This window comes from Copadichromis virginalis, linkage group LG2 (assembly GCF_057382275.1).
Source record: "Copadichromis virginalis isolate Kocher_CV1m ecotype Utaka linkage group LG2, C_Virginalis_male_GT1.1, whole genome shotgun sequence".
NCBI lineage: Eukaryota > Metazoa > Chordata > Actinopteri > Cichliformes > Cichlidae > Copadichromis > Copadichromis virginalis.
Window position 1 is genome coordinate 10,748,997 of NC_140619.1, and position 27,392 is coordinate 10,776,388.

The 27,392-nt window shown below is 41.7% G+C and overlaps 1 protein-coding gene across 3 annotated transcripts in view; it reads right to left on the reverse strand.

Moving 5' to 3' along the window:
• Positions 1-3,428: 3,428 nt before the first annotated feature.
• Positions 3,429-27,392, reverse strand: part of LOC146717024 (transcription factor COE3) — a 146,905-nt gene continuing 122,941 nt past the window's right edge. For 2 of the 3 annotated variants that reach the window (XM_085471082.1, XM_085471075.1), the window contains exons 12-16: positions 17,738-17,803; positions 16,893-17,067; positions 12,951-13,133; positions 9,649-9,738; positions 3,429-7,510 (exon numbers count right to left, since the gene is read on the reverse strand). In XM_085471082.1, the coding sequence (XP_085327208.1) occupies positions 7,479-7,510; positions 9,649-9,738; positions 12,951-13,133; positions 16,893-17,067; positions 17,738-17,803 (546 nt within the window). In that variant the 3' untranslated portion in view covers positions 3,429-7,478. The remainder of the gene's footprint in view (positions 7,511-9,648; positions 9,739-12,950; positions 13,134-16,892; positions 17,068-17,737; positions 17,804-27,392) is intronic. The other variant, XM_085471091.1, reaches the window with a different exon arrangement.

Genomic DNA, 27,392 nt, shown 5'->3' on the forward strand with positions numbered 1-27,392 from the left:
ACGCTGTTTTAGATTAACTTAAAAATTAGCTTTTTTAAAAACAAACTCCTTTTAGATTTTTAGAAACTTGCTGCCTTTACGTTTGGATAAGAAGGCATCAGACTGTGTTTTATATTTGTAGGCTTCTGATCGTCCAGCATTGCCACGTGTTGCTTTGGCATGTTCATGATAGTAGTAATGATTTCTTTGACCTGTATTTTTTTAAGGTGGAACGATTGTACGGTGTATTTAAAACAGTTGGGTGCACAAGTTTGGATTTATTTTTGATTTTCTCTAATTCAGAAAGGTTAAAATGTACACATACAGATTTAAATTTAATTTGACCCACTCTTCTTGGCAGTATTGGTAGAGTTCATTTAAAATGGTTGGTTCAGCCCATGTTTGGTTTAGTAGGGTTGAGGTCAGCACTTTGGGACTTTTGGGAGGTAGAAGCTTCATGGAGTCATTTCTAAATAACTGCAGATTCAGCAGTTTAAGCAATGATATGTAAGTACACCTTATTTGAATATGTCACCACTCGGCCTCGAAGAAGTCCTAAACTGTTACCTTCAGATGAAAGGAAATTGGTTAGGAAGTCCAGGAACAACCCAGGAACCACTAGAGCTCAAGCCTACCATCAACACCAGTGTCACTGTCCACAGTGAAGCCAGTCTGGCATTGCCATGGACTAAGAGGTTCCAACCAAGAAAGAAGGCACTGCGACAAAATCAACACCCTCAAAGCTCAGTTGAAATTTGCAGTGGCCTACATGGACAAGCCAAATGCTTTCTGGAGAAAAGATTGGTGGTCGAGAAGACAAAGATTGTTCCTGAAGACAAAATAACTTTGGGAAACTCACCATCTTGGTTTTTTGAAATCAGATGTAATGGGGTGACAGAAACTGAGGAGGACTGCTCGCTTATTAGCGAGCACAAGTCAGTTAAATCACAAGTTAGTTAAAAAATACTCTGCATGTCCCCTTTCAGTCTAATTGGACCACAATTTACAAAAGGAATGTCATGTTGTCTTCACTAACATTTTAAACTAGGGAATTAGGCTATAAATTCATCAACAATGTTTATTCCTGAGGTTCTGCATCAAGTGAGCAGCAGGAAACTTTCCTTCTATAATCAGACTTGTTTTTGCAATCAGAATAGTCATTGGGATTGGCCTAAAACCACATTGAACTTTTAATATTGTTGTTATGACGCTCCATCAGGACCTTTGATGTGTCAACTGTTCAAAAAGATGTGTAGAATTTTTCTAGAGTGTAGAATCTGCCTCTGTAAAAGCCAAGCCACAGTGCACAGGGTTCTCTTGCATGTAGGAATCATGATTTACTTCTTTTGTCCTGTGGTTTTTACGGTCGGGACAAAACCCAAATGACCTACCGCACATCATTTGGGAACGACTGGCTATGTGTACTTTTATTCTGTGTATGAAACCACTTGGTTAGGTTGGGTTTTATCTTTGATGCTGAAGCATCAAACTCCTGCAGCTTTTCGTGGAAACAGATGAAAGCACAATAAAAACTGCATAATTAATTTTAGGACTGGACCTGTAGCTTCAGGGCCCGAGTAAATCTCTGAGGGCGCATTTCCAGAAGGACTCCTGACTGTCGACAGAAACCTCCTGAATCATGCTGTCCATACAAACCTTCACTTCATCCTCGGTCGTATTTCTCTTTTTATCCCGGCTGATGTTTTTACCTGCTGCACGGTTCTTTCTCTGACTGCTTTGGCTCCGAGCTGCGGTGATTGATTCGCATCAGTTCAACTCAAAACGTCAATCAGAGCTCCGTGTTCATCATTCCCCGCCGACAGTTTCATCATTAACCAAAGTCTTTGGAGGCCGTTTGGAGAGTATTCCTGCTGGAAGAAAACTTTTGGTGATGTGCGTGTGTATTTTTCTTTTTTTCCAAGCTGATTTCAGTGGATATAGCTGCCCTGGAGATTTTCTTCCTGTCAATATCTACCTGAGTTACTTACCTGAGTTTTAATCAGAGATAAAATCTGCTTGGGCATGACTTTCTGTCCTCTCTCTTCTATCGTTCTTTAATGCACTAATGTCATCGTGTATGTACAATATATATCTTGAAAAGCTTTAAGCGGACAGGGAGCTTGAGGGTCCTGCACAGTATCTTAGCTGTTCCTACGAACTCCCTGTGGTATGCTGTCCAGCAGATCACTGTCTGTGGCTCTTCTGAGGGTACTTCAGCACACTGTTACAGTTTCTAACAAGAAAATGCGGTGCGGTTACTATTTTTCAACACACTGACGGTAGAAGCTGTCTTTGAGTGACACAAATAATTTGTGTGGCACCTTATTTGATGCAGAACTCCTGATTGGTCTGTAAATAGTTTGAAATGGTTATAAAAAACAAAAAAAAACCTTGACTGCATTTTTAGGTAAATAGCTGCATATAACTTTGTTGTTTGCAAAACTTTTGCATAGGTTTTTTAAAATTGACAATTTATATTTGCATTTCCAGCTATGAAAACGAATTGTTAAACATGTTTGTGGTCGTTACTTTTTTTTTACTCAGATTTCATGTTTTGTGTCAGATTTTAGATCAATTGTGTTAATACACTATGTCAATTTAAAAAACAAAACAAAACTGTAGATTCAGACATCAAAAGACTTACTTTTTTTTTTTAAAAAGGTCTATCTTATTTAAGATTTAACTAATAAACTTGGTCCCCAATCTTGGGTGGGCTGCCCCCCCCTACTTGGGTCACTCAGAATCAGAATCAGAAAGATTTTATTTATCCCCAAGGGGCAATGAACATAAAAGGGGCCATTAAAATTAACATGCCAAGAAGTAGCCCACTACAAATCAGTGCCTGGTTCCTCAACACCTGACCTTGTTGATCTCTCTCACTCATGTCTGCTTGGTCTAGCCCAGGACCCTTACTGGATGCAGACACCCCAGTATGTGTATGTGTGTGTGAGATAGACGCAGATAATTTCTCATTAAATAACAAATGTGACTATTCCAAATCTTTAGATTTTTCTTAAATTTGTCTTACCTGTTTTAAATGATGTTGCTGTAAAAACGTCCAACTTGCAAAGCAGTGCTGCTGGACTCCAGAATATGTGCTGTCTTAAAAGTTTTAATAAGAAGAAATGAAGGTTTTTATATTTCTAATATATATTTTTCATAATTATTTATAATAAAAGTATATACGTTTGTTTGTTTGTTTTTTAATAAAAAAACAACTCCTGTTTTTAAATCTATCTGATGTGAATTAACACGTCTGCTTTCTCTGTCTTGAACGGTTTCATTTGCAATTTGAAAACTTTTAATTTTGATTAAATCATTTTGAGAGCAGATCCAGGTTCTTCGTGAAGTGTGTAAACATTAACTCTTTACTGGTACTTGTGTGTGCTGCCTCCATAATTAGTTCCCCCCCCCTTTTCTTATTTGAACATCAGCGTAAGTTTGAGAGCTTCGAGCCAAATGTAATCTTTATTAGATTGTTTCTGTACAAAAAGCACTGGATCACAGAGAAAAAAACCAAACAAACCAAAAAACAGAAGACATGCATTTATTTACAGCATGGCCAGAGACAGAAAAAGAAAAAACCTGGGGGTGACACCCCTGTTTGTATCCTAAAGACAACTAATTAAACATTGTGCTTTGATATACTTTGATGATATATTTAATATTTCACAAAAATGCAGTGCCTCTGCCCTCTTTCACATTGAAGTAAAACATAAAAAAGTCTATTTTTCAGTTTAAAACCCAGACGGTGGGAAGCGAGCTCGCTGCGACTGACAAAAAGAGAAAGAAAAGCTGCGAGCTGTTGGAGGGGACTGATCAGGGAGGTTGGCTCTGCTGCCTGGGCTTCATTAGTATCACTGATAAAGGGTCTTTCCCAAAGACGCTGAACAGATACCAGCAAAAAGCTAACGTGACAGCATCCGGGTGACACTGTGCAGAAACTGCTGGATTTGCATAAAGTCAGATGTTTAATCATTTGGACTTCAGATTCCTGCATCAACTCTGCTTTTAACATTCATAGAAATACAAATAAAATTTGTGTAAGTCTGAAGGTTCAGGTAGGTTCAAGCAGTTTGAAAAAAAATGTTTCTTCTACCATCCTTAAACTACGCAAACACACCAAAAAGGAAAAACTGGAGAGCTTTACAGTTTTTATTACTTTATTCCGAGAACGCGTTAAATGTAAAGACAAATCGTGTCTCTGTAAAATAAGATGCAGTATAAACTGATTTTATTTTTTTCAACTTTGTTTTTGGTGTAAATTTGTAATGCTAATTTTATAATCGTAATACAAGCCGACAGATATCAAATTTATGCTCCTTCTAGTCACATGATCATGGAAGAAAAGTCACACTGTCAGTGTTTTGTATTGGGGGAAAAAATGTCAGAAATTTGAAATTTTTCATTTATCACAATCCAAAGATTCCAGATCTTTATGCCAAATTATTCATCTCACAGTCTCCTGGATCTCTCTGAAATATTCCCCAGATTGAATCTACTGATTCATGCTGAAGAACCTTATTTTTCTCCTTTGTTCACTGACACGACAGTTATATCTAACATGTTGTGTTCACGTACACAAAGTGACACTTTTCCAGATTTAAGTATGTATTTGACATAAGCCTTTTCCTCGATAGAAGTTTACGTTCTTTGGTATTTCCTTTACACTTTAGTTGTATTTTAATACATTTTACTAAACAAATAATAATCTAAAAATTGGGGGCCACATTTTCAAAGCCCCCATCCAAAACTTGCATGTTTATGCGAATGAATTAACTTCAAAGTCATATTTGCTGTAAACACAAACGTGATATTTCATGTCCATATTCTCCAAAAAGTAAGAATTTTTTCAGCAATTTCACTTTTTTCAGTGTTTTGATCACATTTGACACAAAGATCTCGTAGTTCTACTTTTCTATTGGGGTAATTTCTTGTAGTTAACAGATGTTAAATCACAAAACGACTCCAGTCTCCAGTTTTTCTTCTCTTTGGTGAAGGAATAAACTTCTACACTTTGTAATTTGGCAGTTTTAACACTTCTCAGCCATCAGTATCTGACGGTTAGCTTCTACAGTTGAGCATCTTTTGTATATTTCAGGGGGAAACCTGAGGGACAAAGACATCAAATCAAGAAAGCAAACAAAAGTAACCTTTGATAATTGCTGTGGAACCAAAACTTTGTCGGAAAAAAGAAAGACTTTGTTTTTAAGCGTGGTCGGTCGTAAGGCATCAAACTCAAGTCTTGGTTCTTTACATATTTTTGAACTTTTGCCACAGCAGCGCGGGCGATGAGCTTGCATTTCAGTACAGGAGAGCAGTTGCATAAGTAAATGATCCAGATTGTGTGCAACGACGAGAACAGCACCATCGGCAACAACACCAACATCGATGGACGTTTCCTTGAGATCGGTGACCCTAAAAAACTTGGTTTGAAACTCTTCGCCGTGTTTTGAAACCGTACAGTCAATATCAGCAAAAAAAATCCAACACAAAGACGAGGGTCAGGTCGAATATTCAGATGGATAAAATGCTGACTTCTAAACACCAAACCGCCCCCCTCAAAAAACGAGTGCTGGGATATTATGACATTATAAGTCTCTGAGATATAAAAATTTCACATGACGAGGATTTTTGCCATTTCAGGATGGCAGGAGAAAAAAAAACATATTGGTGCATATCGCTCTAGCTTTCATCTTTTTTCTTTTTTTTTTCCACTTTTAGCTTTTTTCTTTTTTGCTAAGATACATTGCTCTTATTAAGTGCCCCAACAAAAAAAAATAGTGCATTAAGAAATAACCATGATTATACATTTCACAATAATACACAAAAGACGAGAAGAACCAGGGGAAACAAACGATGCTGTTTACAAAAAGTTAAATATCGGAAAAGCGTTTTTATACAAAAGTGATGAAAGCGTCGTTTTACGTCCTGCTTTCAAAAACAGGGTGACCGTGTCGTGAGTTTTTTTTGTTTTGTTTTACAAAAGGGTTAATTCTTCCCACTTGTTCACTCTTTTTACAATATCTAAAAGGTATTAAGACATCAAATGTGTTTACATATATATTTGAGACTATCATTCAGGCCTAAATCACAAAAGAACTCCCCAAAACATACTTTATAAATACATATAAAATAAGCACAATCAGAAGAATAACAAGAAAATCTGGTACCTAAATGTGATTAAAACTGCTGCAAGCTTTTTCTGGTTAAAATCTACCACTCGACACACCTGCAAAAACAGAACTATTGTACTGGATTTCAAAATGAGACATCCAAAAGAAAAGAAAAAGAAAAGCTGAAAACGCTGGGCTGCCTCAACGTGTTACGGACAAATGTTAGTGGAACATTTGCTCGTCTCTCTTCGGCAGGATGCTTCATTCTTTCCTTAGCTTACAAAATTACTGCACTTTCCTCCTTTTTAGATTATGAGACACAAACATTGTTAAAAGCTATGGTACAGAAAGTAAAACGCGCTGAGACGTGAGATTCATCGGGGGCTTTAAGGACTCTGGTCCTGGGGGAGGGGCTTGTTGGGGGTTTCTGATTGAAAACCGTCTGACGGTTCTTCCAAGTTTGAAAAATGATTACTTCCTGATTTCCGGACTCGGTCCGACTCAGGGTCAGTGTCCACTGAGAGCTTTTGTTCTAGTGAGAACCAATCAGATCTGCAGCTGAAAACAGAGAAGCTCTTTTCTGCCTTTCTTTATATTTTAAAAATATTTTTATATTGTGTTGACCAAAGTTTTAGATGAGGTAGGGTTACTATTTACTGGCAAATTACCCGCTAATTTGCTTAGATTAGCTAAAAAGCACTTGGTGCTGCCCCTCTGTAGGCTTCCAAAAGACAGCCAATCAGAAGAAAAGTAAGCTTTTCGGGGAGGGGGTCAAACTGAGCTGCCTGGATAACATTACAAGGATTTTTTAGCTAAAAATTAACAGAGATTTGGTGATTTTTATTTATTATTTTTTTACAGTAATCACCAGCATTTTCAGTTTGAACAAAGCGAGGTATTTGAAGATGACACCATCCACTCGGCTGATTTTTTTTTTTCACGATATGATGATTAGCTTAGAACAGATGCTCCCAGTGGACACGCCTACTTCCTGTCTCACAGTGGTTCGAACTGATCTGAGATCTGTTCAGCCTCCACAGACTTCTCAAGTCAAAGTAACCTGTTTAATATCTCAGCACAACATGCAGTACTGCAGACACCTTTCATCCACCCACAGTTCACGCTGAGCGAGCGCTGCCTCCGCCCGCAGCCACTGCAGACGTTTCCTGTTCCGGGTTCGTAAACGCCTGCCGGTGGTGTCTGCAACGGCTGCAGGAAGAAGCGACGTCCTCGGCTGATGGTGACTGAATTGTTGAAGTTCTTCGGGTTCGGACTCTGGGTCAGACGGGTCGGTCTAAAGGATGATGGGAAGGACGTTGTTGTGGCGTTTCAGGCTGGGGGAGGGTTGTGGGGAGTCTGACGGTACCTGGCTGAGAGTCCTCCTCACATGGGGGGCACGATGAGACCTGCCATGGCTGAAACAACACAGAATGAGTCAGATCTCATGTTTCGTGATGCTCGCTGAGCATTTCAGGCTACGTCCACGCATACACTGGATTTTTCAGTTTGATTGGAAAAATGTCTCCATCTGTCGTGAAAATGCAAAGCGCTGCCAAACTGCAGAGGTGGGAAGTAACAAAGTACAAATACTTCGTTAATGTACTTAAGTAGAATTTTCAGCTATCTGTATTTTACCTGTGCAGTTTTTTTTCTTTTACTCCCTACATTTATAAACAGATACCTGTGCTTTCTTCCTCACATTTTCAAAACAAGCTTTTGAGCGTTTTTATTTCACGTCACTGCGGCCTTCCCAACATCAAACCAATTTGAGCCTAAACAGAAACACATGAGAGTCACTCCTGTTCGTTTATTAATCACCAGGAGATGTTGCATAAAAACAGACGATAGAAGCAAAACTGTTTCTCCTTGTTTTGAGAGCTAACTTCACTCAGAGATGGAGAAAGATAAAAAAGGCAGGACAGGAGAGGAAGGCGAGAGCTTAGATTTAAAGAAAGGACTGCTCATTTAAAGCTCACAAGTAAGTCCTCACATTTTTAAATCACATATTGGGTCTGTACATGTGATATTATGTTGTTTCATATTGTGAGACATGCAAAACAAACTGAGGGAGACTGTTATTTAAAGGCTGCATGAAAATCCTCTGCAGGTTAGTGCAGGATAAACAGGTTAGTTTGTTGTACTGTGATGGATTTAAATCAGAAAATCGACTCAAGCTCTGAATAGAAATTATTGTGAGTTATGAATCTTTCCCCCACGCTGAGCCATTACAGACAGTTTTAGGGTTGCTCCACCTGCTGAATCCACTTTAACCCCTGACTGTCGCCCTCTACAATGTAGCAACAGGACACAGAGCTATGTTTGGTTTCCTTATTTTTCTCTTCATGTTCTGCTGATGTGATTCAAGCTGAGAATATTCGTGAGAATTAAAATGTTTGAATGAAATAAAGTCTGTACTCCCATCTACTGACATTATTTTATTATTATGTTAAAACAGCACAAGGTTCAATTAGCTTTCCACAAATATAGAAACGTCCTCCAAAAAGCTACTTTTTACTCTGAGTACATTTCAGAGCCGCTACCTTTTTACTTTTACTGGAGTACAGAACTTGAATCAGTACTTCAACTTTTACTGGAGTACTTTTTAACACTAGTATCTTTTTTTCTACTTAAGTACAGACTATCTTTACGTTTGCCACTTCTGCCTAACTGTGAAGAAATGTTAGCCAATCAAAAACCCACAAACATGGCGCACAGTTTGATATCAAAACAGGAGATAAAGGTGCACGCTGCTGATGCTGTGAGGCGAATTCAAAAAGTCCTTTTTTAGCTGAGTACATGCGGATGCAGCCTCAGTTTTTCTAAAATTCTACTTTACTGTACTTTAACATAACAATGTTTTATCATGAAAGTTTTTTACTGTTCAAGCTGCCCACTCAGAAATATTTAAAACGTCTTGGTGATTATAACTGTGGATATTACAAGACCTAAAATATGTTTTTTCATGAAGAGTGAAAAAACCTCCAGTTTTAAATAAAAACGGCTTCCTGAGAGGCACATCGAAAAGATTTAAGATACGTCTCGTGTAAACAGATCTCTGGAATGATTAGGGTTCATTTAACACACTCGCACAAAATATGCATTTGCTGTTAAAGTCTTTCTGTGAAGCGCTGAAAGGTTAAATAAAATCAGTTAAATGCCTGCGTTGTAAAAGTATTTGGATAAAGCTGAGAGATGATGTTGAAATAAAGACAGATCTACGACGGATTCTTGGACTTCACTGAGCCAAATAAAAGCTAAAGAATAGGACTCGGTTATGGGGGGAAATACTTTGCAGGGTGAAATTTGCAGCGGTATTAACTATAAAAGAAAAATGCTCAAGTTTAAGCTCCAAATTCCCCAAAATGCCAGAAGTTATGGATCAACTTTGACCTCCAAGTGTGTGAAAGCAGGAATCAACACGCAACACAGAAAGAGTCCTTCTCATACAGCGGCGCCGCGTGGACATCCACCTGCGTGTCCTGATGGGACACGAGCAGGAGGACAGCAGGGGGCGGGGGTGCTGACAGGCGGGACGGGGGGGTGGGATGCTCACCCTGGAGGTTGCTGCCATTGGTGGTGGTGCAGGTGGGGGGCGGGGAGGTCTGTGGCCGCACGACAGGGGCGAAGGCGCTCTTCTGTTTGACTGCAGAAACCATATGGACAGGAGAGAATGAATAAGGGCCTATGGGAGTAGACGAAGAGGAGGAGGAGGTGAGGAAGACAAGGGAAGGAGGAGTAGGAAGGTGTGGGGAGGGGGTCCTACAGAAGGAGGACGTGACGGTAACGAGCAGGCAGACAGACAGGAGGTGAGCGATCGGACGGAGATGAGGCGAATCATGCAGGGAGGAGGAGGAGGATGATGAAGAGGAGGGTGAGGAGGAGGAAGAATGGGTCCCTGCCTCAGATCGGGCCGAGGTCTGCAGGAACAAACATGCTCCGAGCACAAACAGCTGCACATCTGGCAAAGTTGATCCATAACTTGAAGGACTTGTTTGGAATAAACCAACCTGAGAGCAGCAGCAGCAGCTTCATCCGCGCACGCTGCACAGGTGTGTGTGTGTGTGTGTGTGTGTGTGTGTGTGTGTGTGTGTGTGTGTGTGTGTGTGAGAGAGAAGGCAGGTGTCTAACATCGTGCGGTAAATTGACTTTTTTCCTTTTTAATAAATCACCCACTCATTTACTCTTCGTGTGTCTTTAGGCGAACAGCTTTGAATTTTCCTGCTGCTTCTACAGCTGACTCCCGATTAAAGGAACAGTTCAACATTTTCAGAGACGCTCTTATTGATCATCATCTATCGGTGGTCAGTGCAGAGCCGGAGCTGTCCATCAGTGATGACTTGAGCTTGACATCTGTTCTTTGGAAGTTTTCCGGAAGCAACCTGAGCAGACCCGGCGTTTAAACCAAACAGAGCCAAAGTACGAGTAAACTCCTGAAGCCTTCAGTCACGACTTCTTCAGGAGACTTGTCACATGTATTTGCTGCTAAGGTGCTTTCTCCTTTTAATTTTTATTACATTTTTAATATTTTGCTCATCTCCGGCTCTTTAAAGTCACCTCCTCCTGATTTACTCATTTGAGTATTTCGTTCCTCTGAATCTTTAAAGTAGTCTTTAAACTGAAGATGTGGCTTTAGAGTTCAGAAGCTTTCCGGGAAAATCGTGAGGATATGACGTTAATGTGGTCGGACGACTAAAAGTGCACTCTGTCAAACAAGCATGACGTAATGTGACGTTTAACTTAATGCTAAGCTGACCACATCTGGACTCTCCACTGCAGGTTTGAAATCAGCCGCCATCTCTGCAGTCGAGACTCTGAAATGTATCTTAACAGTGGATGTGTTGCTACCCCAAAGGTCACCGTGAAATACTGAAATTTCCAGTAAAATCTCAGACACGACCCTGAAGTTACAAACAGCAGATGGCTCCAGCTCTGAGCTGAATACATAATCATCAGCGGATTAATTTCCGTCTCTGAAACGCAGAGTTTTGAGCGCATCTGTCCAAATGTTGAGCTGTTCCTTTAAGAGCTTCCACAGAGTTTATGGACCACAGTGTGTCTGTAATGATTCAAGGACAGCATTTGAACATGGAACTGTAAAATGAAGCGGGGGAATGTAAATGTGATTTATCACTTCATGCCAACAAGCATCAGTCTGTCCTGGATCGCTGCTTCTTTCTCCTCACATTTCCTCCTCCTTGGCTCCTTCTTGTTGTTTTTCCGTTCCTTTTTCTCCAGCTGATATTAATGGATTCGGCCCAAAGCATGAATGCATGAATGCATGAAGGATGCGGTGAGGGTGTTAGTGGGGTTAGTGGAGGAGGTGGAGGGGATGGGTGAGGAGGAGTATGGACAGGGGGACAGTCAGAGGAGGGAAGGAGGAGGTGAACAATGCGTGGCAGTGTTAAGTCCACACACACGCACACACAAACACTCAGACCCTCGGCGGCGGGAAACTGTAGCTCAGCCAGGCGAGATGTGAGCCCACCTTTTGTTTAGTCGCCAGGGACGACAACATCACCTGGCAAGGAGACGCATTTTGAGCTCACTACCTTCTAAACGAGTCTCGCTGAGACTTGCTGAGCTCTTTGATACAGAAGCCAAAACAATGGAGCGCTCCCCGCGGGCGAGTTTAGTCTCCAAAACACACCTGCGCCTTCTACGCTGCTGCTCCGACTCCAGGCATGTTAATCAGCGCCGAGTGTAAAGTTTGACGAACAACACGGCCGACTCAGAAGCATCGACTCGTCTCCTGCAGCGGGAAATGCTTCACTTTTGTTTGCTCGTATTGCTCTGTGCACAACGCCATCATCAATCTGCCATCAAGTCGTTTTATTTTCAGCATCGCGAATCCATATACAGAGTATATCATCAGTACTACGAAGCCCAGTACACTGGGTAATGTGGTGTCAAGCTAGGTACCAACACTCAACAGCTCTTGGTATCTTGGTCACGTTCACGCTTGATACGGATCCTTTGGCCTTTTACTAACATTTTAAAGCTGTTAGCCAAATCACTGCTCATAATTACTCTGGATTTCATTAAAATATGATGCCTCCACCGAGGCATAAGACAAGATGAAGGAACGTTTTTAGTGCTGTTGTTTTTCTTCTCTCTCTCAGCAAGATAAAAGCAAACCAGACCAGTGGGTGGAGACGTGGGCTAAAGGTGAGGGAAGAAATTCTGGTTCAGATCCAATTTTATAAAATTAAAACATCGGCCTTGCTGAGAACATTTTCCCAGGCTAGTCCATAATAATCATAGGTGCTTTCAGTGGTTAACGGGCTCCTGAGTCCCTTAAAATACCTAAATATGCCGACCCTAAACCCCTACTTGGCTGAGAATAACTTCAGTTATTCTAATTCCTGTGCTTACTGTAAAGTTTTCAAACTTTTCCTTCTGGTTCTTCATGCTACTTGGATACTTAAGCCTCCGTTATTGCTTCACCCAACACTTCCAACATCTCCTTAAGCCGCTACCTTCACATGCAACTACATGGACCAATACAGCTTCAACTCCCATCACTTCATTACATGGACTTAATCGTTTTAATGACTCAACTGCCACTCCACCGTCAAGTTCAATTCAAACATCAGCCAGCAGCAGAGCATCAACATAAACGAGCAGCGTCCATAGCTTTAATGCAGGTTTTGGTAACGTGGCATCAAATGCAGATTTAAGCAGGAAGCACAGATTTCTTTTTTAATCGGTATTTGGAGCATCAGGAACAGCGCTGTGTGTTTTGGAGCATAAATACGTCTGATTTTAGCCACAGTTGTAAATGATCCCTCCTGCTGACTGCCTCCTGGATGGATGAGGTTTGGTTTCGTTAATGCGATATGTAAGCGTATTACTCACTTGCGTAAGCAGAGTTGGCGGTGGAGCCGTTGAGGAAGCTGGGGGATCCAGGTACGCCCAGGTTGGTCATCCCCGCCCCGTATCCGTTCATGGTGGACGTGATGGTGTTGTAGTTGGACTGCTGAGGCGTGGAGCTCGGCACGTAGCCGCGAGGAGACACGCTGTTTGAGTTACGGGAATAGCCTAAGAGGAGGAAGAAGTACTCTTCATCATGTGTCCATACGCTGACTTCAGTGTTTGGATAGATAATCAATCATCTCTCATCATTATGTCATAATTAAGAAATGAATCTTTACTTTAAGACTGTGAAATTCAAAAAACATTTACTTGATGTGACGACTTCCAAGAGTAACTGTCACTCTAAATTTCTCACAGTTTGATTGAACTGGACCCACGCTGTGCATTTCCAGCTCCAAATTTGTTATTCTGTGACTACAGTAGCTTTGCATGATTCCCAGCAGTTGGTGCGGTGCCTCAATTAATGTTCATTTAGCCCCTTCTCCTTTAAACTGTGTAGGATGAAGTAGATATAATTATTCAAAATGTTTACAACAAAATGTTATCGGGTTTTAACTCCATTAATCATCTCATGACCTTCTTGATTGATCGGGTGACCCTTTGGTCGAGAACCACTAAACCAGCAGACAAATTACTAAAGTAGTGAGTTCACTGTGAAATCTGTCTTTTAATTGCAAAGACAACATTTTGTACAGCCTCTCTCCGCCCCAACCTCCTCCTTCTGACTCAGCCCACCTGAGCGTGAGACGTTTTTATTTATTCGTTTTTCTCAAATGCAAAAACACAGTCGAAGCCCTGTAAGGGCAAACCAGGCTGACAGGTAGAGATATGAAACTGAAAAGCAGTATTCATCACCAAGAAGATCTTGATAATGATCTTGTAAAATTATTCAGAATAAACAAACAGAATACAAAACTAATATCTTTTTTAACCCAGGAATGTAAATGTTTGGTGGTCTAAAACTGGTTTGACAAAAGGCCAACTCACATAGTAAGAAAACCTACAAATTACCCTACATTTTGCTGACCTCCTCACTGTGACCTCAGCAGTGACATCATCGCGCCTGTCACTGCTGGTCTCCTGTTATGAAGAGCTCGCCTCCCTGCAGGCGAGGTCTGCCCTTCATCTGTCACCTGACTCCTGCTTTTTACTTACCTCTGGTCTCCCTTCTCTCCCCTCTCACCCCCCCATGCTCCCACTGATTGACCCTCATCCAAGATGCATTGAATACCAATGTTCCCGCAGCACAGAGCCTGACCTCTGACCCCCTCGCGAGGCTCCACAGTTCCCACCGACCTCGGGACGAGCTCACTTAGCAGAGCTAACAGAGTGCCAAGTAGCACATTACGCCCTCTCTCTCGCCTCACCCTCCACCCTCTTTCCCTTTCCCCCAACTTCCCATTTCGGGCCAACGCAATTCCCAGCAGGAGCGGCTGATGGAGCGCTGCCCAGGGACAAGGGCGAGGAGAGGCGGCGATGGGAAACACATGTGGAGTAGCAGAGTGCAGGGAGCGGCCGAGCACTCAGAGTAAATGTAAGGATTGTTCTGTAATAAAAAAAATAATGCCTTAACAAATGGACTGAGTGTTGGGTGGTGTTTGTCTTGGTGCGTTCCCTCTCCCTATCCATTTCGCCACAGCAGCGTGGGAAGCAGATCGGATGCAGGTCACATCCTGCGCGCTCATTCACACCGAAGCCTGAAACGTGTTTGCTGCAGAGCAGTGCAGATGAGCTGGTTAACGGACAGTTTGGATTTCACTGTTTAATGACAAAAATTAACGACTAGAAAAGCTCTTTCAGAGTTAATAACTTTTTTATCAGTTAAAAATTTATTTATATACTGTTTTTGTCACTTTAACGGATTTAAGCTCTATATTTTTAATTTCTTTGCCTTCTGTATAAACCGATGACGGTTCTCTGTCTAAAATCAGAAAACTCCTGCTGCTACTCTACTGTATGTACTGTAATTATACTAGTTTAAATAACATATGTATCAGATATCTGAGTATTAGTGTACTGACAACAAAAATCATCAGGTAGTGCCTCTATGATAGCAATAATGTAAGGAAGCAAGCTAAGCCTAGCCAGCTAGCTGTAATTTAGCAATGCAGCAAGAATATGTTGCTGGTAAAATTGTAGCATTCACTAATTTTTAAATTAAAACAACCCGTTCAATCAATGTCTGAGAGTTAGCAAACTTCATTTACTAAAGACAGCATTTTGCTATGCTGGATAGCTAGTAGTTTGTCCTCTTTTTATGACTCAAATGCTCTGTGACTGCCAAAATTCCTGATTAGACAAAACTCAATTTCTTCTGGCTAGAGTTAGCTAATTTTAGTACTAACCAAAGCAGAAAAACTACTTGCTAGCCAACATATCACTTAACAGTTAGCTAACTTTAACCTGCTTCCTCACTAACACTATGGAGCCACATCAGTGCTAGTTCCTGTCCTTACTCTGTGTTCTGCTGGGAAATAGTCGTTTGATAGCATTAGCAGTTAGTGGACTATTTTTAAGCTAACATTAGCTGCTGTTGTTTATGGCTAGTAGTACAAGGGCGACAGGTATTCAGGGAATTTACTTGGAAGTGAGAATACACATCTTCAAAAACAATTAAGCCTTATCCATGATTCTGTAAGCGTTACATGCAAAGTTATAAAGAAGGCTGAAAGTGGGCAGGTAAGTAAAAATATGTTTTTGGGGGTATTTTTCCTGGTATCAGGCTTCCCTCGTGACCCCATAAACTCTGACAAAGACAGACTCCAGAGGAAAAAGCCTTCATCCTGCAGGACGATGACATGATGCTGAGCAGGCCGAGCTGAATTGGAGCTGTAAATTACCTGCCTCGTCCGCCTGATAAGGTCTGGGCTCGAGAGCTGCTGTTTTTATTAATGTTTTAATCACGGTGGATAATTGCAAGGGGCACACAGAGCCATTTCATACTTCATAACAGCGGGGAGGACGGCATTAGATCCTCGGTGTAATGTTTCCGACTGGACCACAGTTATGAATTTTCAGCATGGCTGCTACCTCGTTTCCCATGACCTCATAGATTCCTGTAAGGTGTTCGCTGCGGGGCCGATGGGAAAACCAGGCCACGGTTTGTGGTCGAAGTGGAGGGGGGGTGTCCGGGGAGTAAAAGCAGCTCGATCTGCTTCCTGTCGACGCGTTCACAAGCTGTTTGCTGCATGTTTTCCTGAGCGTTCCTAACAGAAGCAGAACTGACTGCTGAAAGGAAACACTGAGGATAACAAACCCACAGAGCTACAGTGGAAACACCACCGAACGTATCTGCTAACAAGAACTGAGATATATCAGATTTCCACTGACGTCCAAAAACTTGTAGAAACACTTCAGTGAACGTGCTCTTGTTTATTTTGACTGTGTCTGATAGCAGGTACTAAAACAATAAACATGAATTCATGTGCTGCTGAAAATAGTCTGTAAAAATAACTTTGTGGAGCCCTTTGGTAATCTATGGACGCTTGCATCCACTCAAACTAAAATGTGTGGTTTTATAACTGAAAGAGATGTGTGAACTTGAACCCTACATGGAAGTCATACATTATTTCATGAACTCTAGTGAAGTATCCTGTAGGACTCTACAGAAATTCAATGACGTCCAGTGAACTTTCCTGACGTCCACTAAACCACTCCAGTCTACTGGACTCTTCTAAAGACTCTTTTTAACTCTCAGACTCTCAATAAAGTTGGACCCTAAAAACGTTTGTTGGACTTTACTTAACGATACTAAACTCCCTGTCCCTGCTGGATTCTAGTGGACAGTCAACCCTGCTGGTCAACAAAGTCTACTTGGCCTCCATTTGTCTTTAATGCAGTCTACTGAGCACACTTGTGATGCGGCGTAAACCATGAGGCCTCCACCCCCTCCCTAGAGGATCATGGGTAGCAGCGCGCTCTCACCTTGGTCGGCCTGCGAGGCCTCGGAGATGTTGACGGCGAGCTGACTGCTGAATGAGTTCACTCCCATCATCCCCGAGTGAGCGGCTGAGCCAGTGAGCGACGGCAGCTGGTTGTGACTGCGAGGGACGCTGTAGAGCGCCTCGGTGAGGTCGGCCGCTCGCTTCAGGATGATTTCCTGCGAGGAGAGGGGAGGACGGGACATTATTTTGTAAGAGTTACTGTTGGCATGAAAATGTTGGAAAGCAGTGAATCTCAGTTCTGCGGTTCCCACCAGTGAACTAAATTTAGAGTTCACGGGACGTATGATGATGTTGAAGTTTGACATTTTTTGAATCTCTTGTTTTTATGTCATATTGAAGTGTGAGCAACGTAAATAGTCACTGAAAAATTTAGTAAAACCCCACATGGATGTTTGCGCTTCAGTAGAAGGTGATTGTCTGGACATATATATACAAAAAGATTAGAACTCACACATTGGAGAACAAAATAGTTGCGAAGTGCTTGGAGTGAGTGATGAGGGTTACCCAGAGTGAGGTGATTGGTGAGGTGGGTGGGCAGGGGTGAGGTGTGGGGGGACAGCATTAGTTAATTGTCTGAATGGCCCAGGGGAAGCTGTCAGTGTAGTAAATGCAGGGATTCTGTTAGACGTATGAAGTCTAACACAGTTTTTCATTCAGGAGTCTGGGATTTCTGTCCTCTGTTAGAGCCTCACTATTACATTTTTCTTATCATTACTCATCATTTATTTCTGAGATATATCCTGAGGTTTGTGATGGGATGTTTCACTGATCCTCATGTGTTTGAGTTTGAAGAGGCCAAAGGTCAAAGTGAAGGTGCTCCCTCACCTGGTTATTGTGCGGCATCCCGTACAGAGCTTCCACCAGGTCGGCCGCTCGCTTCAGCAGCACTTCCTGAAAAAAGACAAAAAAGGGAGGTTTAACAGAAAACACAACACAAGGACGACAGAAGAAGAATCAGCAGGAAGCCATATTCTCACACACACACATTTTCCATTCAGCCCACAGGAGAGGAAGCGTCCAATCTGAGAGTCTGGGTTTAATAATGTGACTGATAAACAAGTGAATACAAACACAAGAAGAGGGGGTGATGGGTAAAAAAAAAAGGAAAGGAAGGAAAGAACCAAAAAAGAGAAATAAAATAAGGAATGAGAAAAGGAGACAGGCGAAAGAAAGGAATACAGGATGGAAAAAAGGAAGAAAAAATTACAAAAGGAAACAAGGAAAGAAATAAGGGATAAGGGGAAGGAAATTAAACAAAATGAAGGGAACATTAGGGAAAATTAAAGTCAGAAAAAAATGCAAGTAAAAACATTTAAATGGACAGGGATAAATAAATGATATCAACAGAAGGAAACAAGGAACAGGAAAGGAAACAAGGGGGGAGGAAGAAACAGAGAAGGGATGGAAAGAAACAAGGAAAGGTGAGGAAACAAGAAAAACCATTAATGAAAGAAAGAATGCAGGAAGGAAGGAAGTGAGGAAGGGAAATATAAAGGTAAAAGGTGAAATAAGGAAACAAGGGAGGAAAAAAGGTGATGTAAACAAAGCGCTGAATGGAGACACAGGAAAGCCTGAGGATGATCAGCTGACAGAGGGAGGAGGAGGTGTGGAGTCCCAGAGGAGCAGCAGTGGGGAGGTGGAGGCCTCTGCTGGATCTCCCTGAGGTATTACAGCAGGAGAGGGAGAGAGGGAGGCTTGTTTTTCACGTGAAGTGATGAAGGAAGAGGAGGAGGAGGTGACGGCTGCCACTCTCTAGGTTCAGCCATCAGAGCTCCGACCGCACTGCAGACGCTGTTCCCGAAAGTTCGAGGCAGCGAGGAAACTGACGGGAACTGACGTCAACTTGAGATTCGGCCCCGTGCGCCTCCCCCGGCCCCCCGACCCTGAACCTACACCCCTCTCTGAAAGGTTCGCTGATATCAGCACGTCACAGGTTTCCTTCACTTTTGTTCCGTCGTCTCCTTTTCCCTCCTGTCTTTCCTTCCTTGCTTTTATCCTTTCATCAGTTATTATTTCCTTTTTTGCCCTTTCCATTTCTTCACTGTTTCTAGTATATTTGATTTTCTTTGAGACTTCTACATCAACAGTGAGACTTTTTCCCCACAACAAATATAAATAAATTGTAAAAAAAAAAAAACAAACACAAATATAATACAAATAAAAACTCATATATGCAAATGAATAGTTAATAATTATTTTTTAATTTGTCATCGAGTCATCATGGTTCAGGCTTTAAAAGGTTAAAGAGCAGCTTAATGGCAGCGTCTGATGCCCTCAGCAGGCTTCCTGAAACTGGCCAATGAGAACAAATACAAACATTTCATGCATTGAACTAAAGTGAATGAAGCTTCCTGGCGTTCGTCTGGCATGTCAACGGATCGGTGTACTTCCTGGACCTCTGGTTATTTTTTCTTGAGGCTGAAATTTGTCGATTTGTTGTTCAGCAGCATTAAACTGTCCCTCCACAGAGCAGCGGTGCAGCTCTAATATGAAGTAAAGGAGTGCGAGAGCTCCTTCCACCTGTGATTATGAATGTGCGGCTGACCCTGAACCGCATCTTTGAACTCAGCATTAGAGATTCTGCTGCTGTCGAAGCCGCTGAGGAGAAACGTTTCCCTCGTCTCGCGGCTGTCGGCACGAATCACTCCTGCCGCTCAAATCTGCGCCTTCTTATTTCTGTCGAGTTTCACTGCAGAACGCAGAGATTAAAGGGGATTTCTACTTTGGATTCTACTGATTTTTTTTTTATTGCATTTTAACTTTCTGCTGGAGCCGCAGCTTCTAAACAAAAACGTCTCCAGAGACGCACTTTGTGTTCCCTCCCTGGCCAATCAGAGCGCTTCCTCTGAGTTGGCAGCGAACCGGCCTTTGACACACGAAGGTCTCCGTTTCCCACGACAGGCGATGACCTCGGGGGCAACGGTCCAGCACGCGGACGCTTTTTTCCTTGACCTGAAGCTTGAACGTTGAAGTGAACGCATCACTGTTTGTTTACACCAGAATCAGCTGTTTGATGAGCTCTGCTCGTTCTTCTCTTTGCTCCCTGTTTCCTTTCTTCCTTCCCTACCTCCTTTATTTCCTGCTTTTGTCCCATCTTCCTCTTTCCTGACTTCGTGTGTTCCTTCCTACTGTCTCTCTTTTTTAACTTTGGTTACCGATCTTTCTTTCATTCTTTTCTCCCCCTCTCTTCCTTCTTCATCTTTCCTTGCTTCTATTCCTCCTTCTTTCCTGTCCTCTGTATTCCTTCCCTTTTCTCGAGTCTACTTTTGTTCCTTCCTACTGTCTTTCCTTCTGTGTGTCCTCCTCTGCATTCCTTTTCCATCTCATTTACCTTTTTCCTATCCTCCTTCCTTCCCATCTTCCTACCTTCTTGCCTTTCATCTTTTTCATTCCTTTCTTCCTACTGCTTTTGGTTTTTCTTTCTTGTGTCATCCCCTTTCTCCCTTCCTTCCCTCCTACCTGTCTTCCACATTCCTTACTTTCCCCCCTTCTTTTCATTTTTCTATATTCCTGTCTTCATTCATGGTGTCTTTCCTTCCCTCCTTCCATTTTTCCTTTTATTATTTATCTCCTTCATTTCCTCATGTTATTTTTCTGCTCCCTTTCCTCCTTTATCCTCCACTCACTGATATTCCTTCCTTCCTTCCTTCCCTTGTTCTTTCTTACTTTTCTTTCTGTCTATCTTCCTTCCTTCCTTTCTTAACTGTTCCAAATGTCCTTTTTCCGTTTTGACTTGCTTCCTTATCTGGGTTCCTACCTTTACTTCCTTATCTTTTTTCTTACCTCAGCTCCTTCTTTCTTCCTTCCCACCTTTCTGCCTAGATTACTGTCTAGGAAGGAAGATCGGAAGCACGAATCCTTTGCTACTTATTTCCCGTCTTCCTTTTTTCCTTCTCTCCATCACTCCTTAATTCTCTCCTTTCCTCAGTCCTTCATTGCCTTTCTTGCTTTCCTTCCCTCCTGTCCTATTTCCTTCCAGCTCCCCTGTTTTTTCTTTTTCAAACTATAACCCCAAATAATCAGCCTGACAGGTGAAACCACATCTCTGCCAGCGTGTTTCTGTGTGCGTGTTTTTATGTATGTGTGTGCATTTCTCTGTGTGTGTTTCTGTTTCTATGCGTGTGCTTCTGTTTGTGTGTGTGTGTGTGTGTGTGTGTGTGTGTGTGTGTGTGTGTGTGTGTGTTGGTCCTCTGGCTTCATTAATCTCCATTAGAAAACAGAAGTTAGTTAATGTCTCCTTCGGTCGGCTGCGGCAGCGAGACGCCACGCAGCAGCTGCCCGTCTCTCTCACACACACACACACACAGTTACTTACACACAACCGTACATACTCAAACATACACACGTTAAATATACAGTTGGCAGACACTAAAACCTCACACAGAAAAGACTTCAGCCGCTCTGTGTGTATGTCTGTGTTTTTGTGTGTTTGGGTGTGTGTGTCCTCCTTCTATTTTCATTAGCTTCTGACAGACACAACAGCCTTCTCAAGTTAATGACGCCTCCGAGGCCTCGCTGCTGCTGCTCAGTGTGGTTGTGTGTGTGTGTGTGTGTGTGTGTGTGTGTGTGTGTGTGTGTGTGTGTGTGTGTGTGTACTTGCACTTGTTCATTTGTTGGTGGGCTCTCTGTGATTTGTGTATTAGGCGCTGTACTAGTAGTACTACTACTCAGAATAAGAAAAGAACAACATGAAAACAGGAAGGAGAGACAGGAGCAGAAACAGAACATAAAAAGGAAGTGGAGAACAGAAGAAACAAAAGAAGTAACACAAGAAGAAGAACGAGGGAGGAGAAGACAGAGGAGGAGAAACAGAAAAACCATAACAGAGAAAAACAGAGTAAAGGAAGGAGTAGAAGAAAAAAGGATGAAGAAGAGGAGAAAAATAAGAGAACAAGACGGCACAAAAGGGAAAAGATGGACGAGAGAAAACAGAAAACAGAGAGAAACAAAGAGAACAATAAAAACAGAAGAAGAGAAGACAGAATGAACAAAAGTAACAACAAAGGAAGCAGAACAAAATAAAAATAGAAAAAATGGAGGAGTTTTAGAAAAATTAAGATGAAGGGAAAATACAACAGGAAGTATAAAAAGAGGAAGGAAGAGGAAGCAGAACAAACGTGAACAGAAGAAGAAGAGTTGGTGTTTCCTGCTGACTGAACGAAAACGGTTTTTCCTGTTTTTGTTTATTTTCTTTTGTTTTCCTCCTTCGGATCAGATTTCCTCCCTCCTGCTGCTCGATCTGTTTCTTCCTGTCGGAGCAACTAATTGACTCCACGCCACACCGCCATACATCCTTATTCACGCCATCACACACACACACACACACTAACAGCGGCCAGGCCACACCCTTTACACACACACACACACACACACATATACACAGACAGCGCCATCGGATTCCTGTCAGAGCGAGTGCCGGCAATCAGAGCGCCGGGCGCTTTAACGGCGCTGAAAGGCCCCGATCGATGCGGTAATGCACTGGCTCCCAGTTATCATCATCATCATCTCTTATCACTGACCCACACCTCCAGCAGGAGGAGGAGGAGTGTGGGGAATGTGGGAGAAGATGGAGGAGAGAGGAGGGATGGGAGATGAAGATGAGGATGAAGAGGGTCTCTGGGTGTTTCCCCTCAGCTGAAAGGAGATGGATGGTGGGGAGTGGGGGGGGGGGGGGGGGTGGAGGCTAAGTGGACATATGAAACAGCTGAGAGACGAAGGCAGCTGATTGGATCATTGGGCTCGAACATCTGGCTGGTTAATGATTGGCTGCTCAGACGCTCGCTCCAATTTGCGAGTCGCCGTTTCACCAAACTTCACTACATTTGATTTACAATAATTCAATAACTGCAACTCTGAGTGGAAGTTACGAATAAAAAGGGGAAAAAAATACAAGTACACCATAAAAATATTGGAGAAAAAAATGTGAAAATAAGTCGATGAAAATTATTTCAAAAATATATTTATAAAAACTGAATTGCAGAACAAAAGAATGCTTCTAGAAAGCATAAACACAAAAAAATCTAAAAGAAAAACAGTGGTCGACATCGTAACTACATAAAATGTATTTATTTATGGTGGGGGTAAAATCAGTGGAATGGCTCTTTGCCTTTTAGCAGTGCCTGAAATTAAACGTTTGTGTGCGACAGTTCAAAAACAGGCTGCTCATGTTCATCTGATTTGATAAATGAACTTGAAGCTCATGAAGAGACAGCAATTAAAATGTGTAGAGAATAATGGTGTGAAGACTTCCTGTGAGGAAATGAAAACACATTCCTGCACTTTGGATTGTCCCTCTGTGGAAGATTATCAGCAACTCATAACCAAAGTGTTAGTTGATACAGACACTGTCACGTAAACCACTGTTTTTTTAAACATTAACTTTTTTGCTGCTATGTTTGGTTTTTGGAGCCGCAAGATTTAGACGAAAGGGGAGTCCTAAGCTATCAGCTAACAGTAACTAGCTATGTTATTGTTTGCATCTGTGGACTGTATGTAAACATAACTTAGATGAAGATACCTGCTAGTCTGTTACTACAGTAACCTCACAGCAGCCATATTATTGGACAGTTAATCTTATTAGAAATACTCCACCAGCACAAACACGGTCCACAGGTCCAGTTCAGAGACTTAATTAGCTGAGGTGAAGCCTAGCAGACAGCTAGCAGCTACAGCCGCCTGTGTCACCATGTCAAAGAGGCCACCTCCCTCCATATATTCCTAAAATAGCTGCTCACTTTTGCTTCTGACAAAAAGGAAGAAAGCAGCGAACCAATAAGACTATTTAGGTGCTTTAGCTCTATTACTGAGCGCGAATCTGTGTCCTCTGAAATGTACTAATTTTACTAAAGCAAATTCTAATTCGACATCAAACATCTTTCAGCCACATTGAATCTTACTTGTATTTTAATAAACAGAACCACAACGACATGCAAACGTCACCACGGGAGGCAGATGGATTCAGCTGAACACATACACCTTTGCTTTCCAGTTCAGACCAGTTTATCTCAGTCTGGGAGGGTTTCACCATCATCAGTGAGTCCAGAACGAGGTGGGTCCTCCTCCTCCTCAGTGCTGCGTTGATTAAACCCACTGAGACTCGTGCTTCTCTTCACATGAAACCTCCCCGTAGCTCCTGTGTAGGTGTGTGTGTGTTCATGTGGACATGTTACAGCACTGTATCACAGAGCAGCCAACAGGAAGCAACTCCTTTGTTTTATTAAGATTTGAGGCCATTTTTTCTTTCCTCTAAAAGAACCCAGTATAGACGATCAGCTGGCTAGAGATGTCTCTCAATAAATTAAAGTAAGTAAACACTACAGAAAGTTTATTTTATCAGACGTGAAATATTAAAACATATATGCTTTTACTTAAAGTGGATCTATTGTGCTGTAGAGAAACACATCAGCATACAGGCATATTCTCTATTTAAGTAATAAAGGGCAAATATTTTGCTTTTCTTTGTTTCCTGTCAGCATTTCCTCTTCTTAAGGTAGATTTTCATGTTAAGCTTGACTAAAATTTCTAATTAAGACGTCAGTGTATAGACAGTAATCCCTCTGAACCAAAGGATCAGGCTGCAGACTGCTGGAAACTTTCAGATTTATACAATTTTTCTATGTTTTGTGTCATTTAGTGAGAATATTCCTCATGTTAAGACCTGAAGCAGCCAATCTGAAATAAAGCTGGTGCAAAGAGGGAGGAGCTGAAACTGCTTGTTTCAGTTTGAACTGACGGCTGCTCTGTGGTCGAGCGTAAACAAATAAAGATTTATATTTTGAACTGTGAGTGCAGAAGTACCCTAGTAGACTTGTCAATAATAAACAGTAAACTGATATTTAATATTTAACTAACAGTCCTTTTTCCTGACAAATAATTTCTCATCTCTAATGATTAATGGTAATATAATAAAGCTTAAGACTGTGCCTGCTTTTGTTGTTAAACACTTTGCTGGTGTGTTTATCAGCTTGGTCACTGATTTCAGGTCATTAAAAAAACTTTTAGTTATTTTGCACATTCTACTCATGACTGTGTTAAAACTTCAGTTCAGAATTGAAAACGTCACAAAAAATGTTTAAAATGTCAGCAAAAGTGACTAAATGAGCGCAGCTTAATCCCCAAAGAGGGCTTCTGGGGATTACAAATGACTGTATATCGCTGTCATGAAGATATAAAATTCACGGTTAAATATTTTAAAGCAGTTCAACTTGTAGTAGTATATGAGCAAAATCTATCTAAGACTAGGAATCACTCTTACTGTACTTCGTTTCCCTCCCAAATAACCGTTAAAAAAAAAAAAACCTCTTGGAGACTGCACCCTCGTGGCCTTGGTGCCCTTGCCCTTCTTCTGTCCATCTCTTGACATATTCCGCCCCTTTTTTCTTCCTCCTACCTCTTTCTCTCTTTTTTCCATTTGGTTTCTAGGGGCTTAATTACAGGGGGCCGGCTCCGTGGCTGAGGAGGTGCGAGGCGAACAGGGATCAGCGTGACCCTGGAGGAGAAGCCATCAGACAGCGGCCTTAACAATGATAAATCACCCTGAGCAGAGCTACAGATACAGCCGCCGCCCCACTGATCTCTATAAAATATGGATGGACCTGCAGGAGGAGGAGGAGGAAGGGAGCAGTATCACGGCAGATCTTCAGATTAGCGATTATCAGGCGTAGAGGTATTCTAATGATCTGGGACATGGTGTGGGGTTAATTCCATTCAAAGGAAACGTATTAAAATTCAGCTCATGAACTGAATTCTGCTCATTATTCTCAATGAATACTGAAAATCTCCTCATTCATGAAGTGGGCCGGAATTAATAATCCCTGAACGGACGGACGCCCCCCCACAAGTCCGGATGAGGGTCAATGATCAGAGCTAAAGGTGCACACTCAACACGCTAAACACATTTAATCTCCACCCCATGGTTCACAAATCTTCATGGACCTCATGTTAACAGTAGCGTTTGTTTTTAACAACAGGGTGTCCCGTATTTTAAACAAATCTCCAACATTTATAACCTGATCCCTTTTATAGATAAAATTATATGAAACCTGATTAAACGACAAATTAAAATTAACGTGAGTGCGGTTTCATGTCTGTCCACAGCACACACAGAGTTAGTTTGGGTAGTTTGACAAACTGGGAAAGACAACTGGTCACTGATGACCTCTGGGGTTTCTCCTGGATCGTTTTCAGCCCTGTAATTTCATTTCCAGCCTGGCTGGGCTGGAAGCGGACACCTCAGCGTCCGTCCGTCCGTTAGCGGGCGCATTGCGTTTAGAAGCTCAGGACAAAACAAGATATTGTGATGGAGATTTTTCTCTTCCTTGTACCATTTTTAAAGATCAAACAATGATTTACACAATAAAGAAAAAGCAGAATAATCAATAATGACCTGAAGTAATTAAAAATCTTACTTCTACATTTCTACATAGAAGCGAGATATCGTCTCACATGAAGCTAACAGTTGTTGTTTTTTGACATAGCTTTGGAGCTAAAAGACTAACTGTTTGAAATGTGTCGTGAAGTTCAGAGAATGAGAGCTTTTAAAAGAGATAAACTGTCAAGTTAGTTTAGCTTTTATGACTAATATGACTAAAAAATTATTATAAAATAGCTTAATCTCATTTATTTTATTACAATTACAGCTAATAAACAACTGCAAAACGACTTTTAATGCATCAGCAAAAATAAGTAAGCTAGTTTTGGTTAGTAATACACAAGTTGGGACGTTCTGTCTGAGCCATTTCTAAACAACTGCGGATTCTATCAGTTCAAACAACTGTACGTGAGCACAGTTATACGTATGTGTCAGCACTTTGCTGGAAGAAGATCCGAACTGTCACCCTCAGATGATAGGAAATTGTTTAGGATGTTCAGGAACCACCGAGGCTCAAGCCTGCCCTAAAGCCGGATCTGTGCCAGAAACCCAACCAGTTTAAATGAACTCGACCAGTTCTGCTAAGAAGTGCAGTCAGATATGCAGCCAGAATTATGCCAGAAGTTTGCCGATGGCTACCAAAAGCATCTGGTCAAAGTGCAACTTGCTAAGGGATGTTTAACCAAACATTAGTGAGGTTGTTTGTATTTGAGCCTGTATATAACCTTTGACCCTGTGTGGATCAGAGAAAACCCAAAATAAATTCAGATTTATGGATCTAATTCTTGTATTTTAGCAGCAGTTCAAGAAAATCCTAAAAGCCCAAAGTTACCACGACATACATGCCCCGCTGTACTCTTCTAAACACGACTCTTGTTAAAATCCTATTATCTGCTGATTTCTGTATTGTGTGACTAAATTATTGCGCTGGAAAGCGAAATGAGCAGAGGAGGTCCACCTTAAGACGATCATTTTGTTCAGTATTGTGTCTGAACGGTCGTCACCTAATCGCGCTTCCTGCTAAGCTAGGCCGAACGGCATTTCCCCATCTTTCAGCTGAAATCAGCCTGATGTTTCTCCTTCTGGCTTCCATATTCACCCTGCTTGCTG